The 4220-nt window shown below is 46.5% G+C and overlaps 2 protein-coding genes across 2 annotated transcripts; both read left to right on the top strand.

Annotated features, from left to right (window-relative positions):
* Nucleotides 1–261: 261 nt before the first annotated feature.
* Nucleotides 262–2745, top strand: LOC118733195. The gene has a single exon (XM_036462492.1). It carries the CDS (start codon nt 262–264, stop codon nt 2743–2745), a length of 2484 nt encoding a protein of 827 aa, XP_036318385.1.
* Nucleotides 2746–2785: 40 nt separating this feature from the next.
* On the top strand, nt 2786–4018 carry LOC118733187. The gene has a single exon (XM_036462480.1). It carries the CDS (start codon nt 2786–2788, stop codon nt 4016–4018), a length of 1233 nt encoding a protein of 410 aa, XP_036318373.1.
* The last annotated feature ends 202 nt before the right edge of the window (nt 4019–4220 follow it).

Raw genomic sequence — 4220 nt, 5'->3', positions numbered from 1 at the left:
GCCGAACCTAATGTGGCACAAAAAGGAGTGTCGCAAAGTAATTCAGCTGATTCGAGTACAACGAATGTAACAGCCTCTATAACAGCCAATAACACATGTATTGGAAACACGTCGAACCATTCACCAGCTTCTTTGCCGACAGTGCTGTTGGCCACCGCGTTTGTGGAAGCACGTGGTCCGAATGGAAACAGACAAATCTTGCGAGTATTAATCGATAATGGAGCTGAAGCTACGTTCATTAGTGAGTTTGCAGCACGACAGATGCAGTTACAACGTACAGTCGTTAAGATCCCGATCAGCGGTGCATCTGGTACGAGCGTGGCTTGTGCGAAGGCATTGGCCAAAGTCACTATTCGATCACTACAATATGATTTTGAGATGGAGTGTATCGCCTTGGTACTTCCAAGGGTAGGGAACATTACACCTAGTAAGCACATCCCGAATACCGAATTCCCAGAATTGGGTCAGCTAAAGTTAGCTGATCCCAAGTGGTACCAACCCGGTGCTATTGACATCATCATGAGTGCGGCAGACTACGCCATGATAATAAGCGACGAGGTTAAACAAAGCGCTACTAATGGAATGGTGGCACAGCATACGCAACTAGGCTGGATCATCTTTGGTGGGTTATCTGATCATAAGGGTATGGCTGATACTCACAAAGCCCAGTGCTACAACACACACATCGACTTGGAGCATACCTTACGTCTTTTCTGGGAACTTGAGGAACTCAACGAGCATCAAACCCTGACGGAAGATGAAGTATACTGCGAAAAACTGTTCGAGCAAACTACAAGGCGTAACAGTTTGGGCCGATACATCGTGAAACTCCCTGTGCGAAAGGGCGTTGACCTTCAGCAGCTTGCACCTAGCAAGCAAGATGCGCTAGTCTTGTTAGAACATACACATCGACGGCTTGCTCGCGAACCTGAACTTAGTACAGGTTACAACAAGTTTATGGAAGAGTATCGTAAACTCGGGCACATGGAGGTGTCGAACGACAACAATGCTATTCGCATGTGCTATTTACCACACCACGGTGTGTGGAAGGCTTCGAGCACTACTACAAAACTTCGTGTGGTGTTTAATGCTGCACGGAAATACTCCACTGGGGTATCGCTAAACGACTGTCTGTACACTGGGCCGAAGTTGCAGAATGATTTGGCGAATATTTTGCTGAACTGGCGACAACACAAATTTGCATTTACGGGCGACATCGAGAAAATGTACAGGCAGATTTTGGTGGACCGCGAAGATACTGAACTTCAACGAATCTATTGGCGAACTCCTACAGAGGATTCACCCACCAGCTACACGCTACTGACCGTAACGTATGGGACTAATTGTGCACCGTACTTGGCACTTAAAGTCTTACGACGTCTCGCAAATGATGAGCGAGAGAAATTCCCTCAAGCGGCAAAGTCACTCGAAACTGAATTTTACGTAGATGACGTCTTATCCGGAGGTGACACACACGCTGACGTTATCAACAATATACCTCAATTAAAATCGCTGCTACAGGCAGGCGGTTTTAGTTTGCGCAAGTTCAACTCCAACGCTATTGAGGTCTTGAACGCTATTGAGCCATGCGATCGTGATCCATCGGACTCATTGGAGTTAGGCATGAGCGACCAGACCAAGGCTTTGGGAATCGTTTGGCTTACTCGTACTGATATGCTAACGTATAGTATCGATTTGGATTACAGCATTACGTGCTTCAACAAACGTCAACTGGCGAGTGATGTTGCTAGAGTATTCGATCCGTTGGGACTCGTGGCTCCTGTAACTGTAAGAGGCAAAATCTTTTTGCAGCGGCTATGGGACCGGAAGTTAGATTGGGGTGAGACCCTGCCCCAAGATCTTCAGCACGAGTGGAAAAGTTATCGAAACGAATTACAACAACTTCAAAATTTGCATATCCCGCGTTGGCTAAAAGTAGTCGCGAACTGCACCGTGGAACTACACGCTTTCTCAGACGCATCGAGCGCAGCGTACGCTGCTGCAATCTACATAAAGGTAACAACTGACGGTTATACCTCAGTCAATTTGCTAATGGCGAAAACGAAAGTGGCACCTTTAAAGCGACTGTCAATTCCACGACTTGAGTTGTGTGGTGCTCGTCTCGCTGCGGTTCTCTTGGCAAAAACCAAAGATGCATTATCGTTCAAATTTGATCGATGTCTACTGTGGACGGACTCCGTAACTGCGCTCTGTTGGATCCGATCGTCACCAGGCAAATTGAAGCAGTTTGTTTCGAACCGTGTCACGCAAATTCAGAACGTCACTTCCGACGCAGCCTGGCGCTATATTTCAACGAAGGACAATCCGGCAGATTGTGCTTCGAGAGGTATTTCGGCCAACAACTTACTGTCCAACACACTATGGTGGAACGGGCCAGCATGGCTTTCCTTGAATGAACAATACTGGCCTCAACACAAAATAAACTTTCCGGAAAATATCCCGGAAACCAGAAAAGTCACTGTTTGCACAGTGCAACTTAATAATCAAGACTGGTTGTATACAATCACTACAAAATATTCGAGCCTCGACAAACTCATCGCTATAATTGGATGGTGCTTACGGTTTGCAAATAAGTGCCGAAATAAATCGAGTATTCTGACATCGTTTTGCACCTGGCCAGAACGGTACAAAGCGCTAAAGATACTCATTAAGATGACGCAACAAACTGAATTTAAGCAAGAAATTTTAGCTCTACAACAACAACAAGAACTTTCAAAAAAGTAAGCTAAGAAAGCTGAGTCTAACACTGGATTCTGAAAGCATTATGCGTCTACGCGGGCGATTGCAACAAGCACATATGCCGTTCAACGAAAGATGCCCTATTGTCATGCCCAAACGGCATCCTCTCACGTCTTTAATTGTGCACCATGCTCATAAGCGGTGTCTTCATGGCGGTAAGCAAGCAACACTGGGTTATGTAAGACGCCAGTTCTGGGTTATCGATGGGCGTACGGAAGTGAAACGCGTAATACGCAGCTGTGTCAAGTGTTATCGACATAGCTGCACCCCACAAAAGCAAATGATGGGCGACCTTCCGGCAGCACGTTACACTGTAACATTCCCGTTCATGCACACCGGCGTCGATTACGTTGGACCATTCAATATACGAGCAACCAAGGGGCGGGGACACAAGAGTTATAAAGGTTACGTGGCATTGTTCGTTTGTTTGGCCAGTAAAGGCATTCATCTTGAGATGGTAAGCGACATGACAACTCAATCATTTATTCATGCATTAGAACGTTTTGTAGCTGCACGTGGCATCTGCTCAGACATGTATAGCGACAGAGGTACTACCTTTGTTGGTGCTGACGCGCTCATGAAAGAAGAACTTAAAGAATTTCGGAAGCAGTTGGACGCCGCGGCTAGCTATGCCTCACGGACTGGTATAAACTGGCACTTCATACCCCCAGGAGCTCCAAACTTTGGCGTGCTTTGGGAAGCCGGCGTTAAAAGCATGAAAGCCTTGTTAAAACGCACAATCAACACTACAACACTCACCTTTGAAGAATTTTACACAGTGCTCAAGCGAGTCGAATCGTGTCTAAACTCTAGACCACTTACGGCACTCACAGATGATCCTACGGATTTCGCTGCGTTGACACCAGGGCACATGCTAATTGGACGCGCTCTTACCAGCGTGCCAGAACCTAATCTTCTCGATACAAAGAGTGGTGTTTTGTACCGCTGGAAACAACTTAGCCAGATATATCAAGACTTCTGGCGCAGATGGTCTGTAGAGTATTTACATCATTTGCAAGTTCGCTCCAAATGGCATAAACAACAACCGAATGTCAAGGTTGGAGAACTTGTGCTTGTTAGAGATGAAAAAGCACCCCCTACTCAATGGAAACTGGCTCGAATTACAGACACCCATCCGGGCTCTGATGGACTTGTTCGCGTCGTGAGCTTAAAAACGGCAACTACCGCGTTCCAGCGGCCAATCTCGAAAATATCTGTGCTGCCTATTCCTACAGAAACGCCCAAGTCCTCGGACTAGGACACCTACGGTGGGCGGCGAACGTGATTTTCGTCGACATACGACGAGGTGGGCGGGAAATGTTAAGGATTTTCTGAACACTTCCCAATAATTCACTCAAATAGCTGTCGACGTATGATGAAAATAGGCTCTCTGAGCGGTGTGACAGTTACGACATCATCAAAAAGAACCGCACGCGTTTTTTCACTACGCATTTCAGTTT

Source organism: Rhagoletis pomonella, unplaced genomic scaffold (assembly GCF_013731165.1).
Source record: "Rhagoletis pomonella isolate Grant_MI unplaced genomic scaffold, Rhpom_1.0 Rhpom_scaffold_00001, whole genome shotgun sequence".
Classification (NCBI taxonomy): domain Eukaryota; kingdom Metazoa; phylum Arthropoda; class Insecta; order Diptera; family Tephritidae; genus Rhagoletis; species Rhagoletis pomonella.
The sequence above is the reverse complement of the archived record's forward strand: the minus strand, read 5'-3'. Positions and strand labels throughout refer to the sequence as shown.

Excerpts from the sequence above, each read along its gene's own strand:
- LOC118733195 (XM_036462492.1), top strand. The coding sequence starts at position 262 with ATGCAGTTACAACGTACAGTCGTTAAGATCCCGATCAGCGGTGCATCT.
- LOC118733187 (XM_036462480.1), top strand. The coding sequence starts at position 2,786 with ATGCGTCTACGCGGGCGATTGCAACAAGCACATATGCCGTTCAACGAA.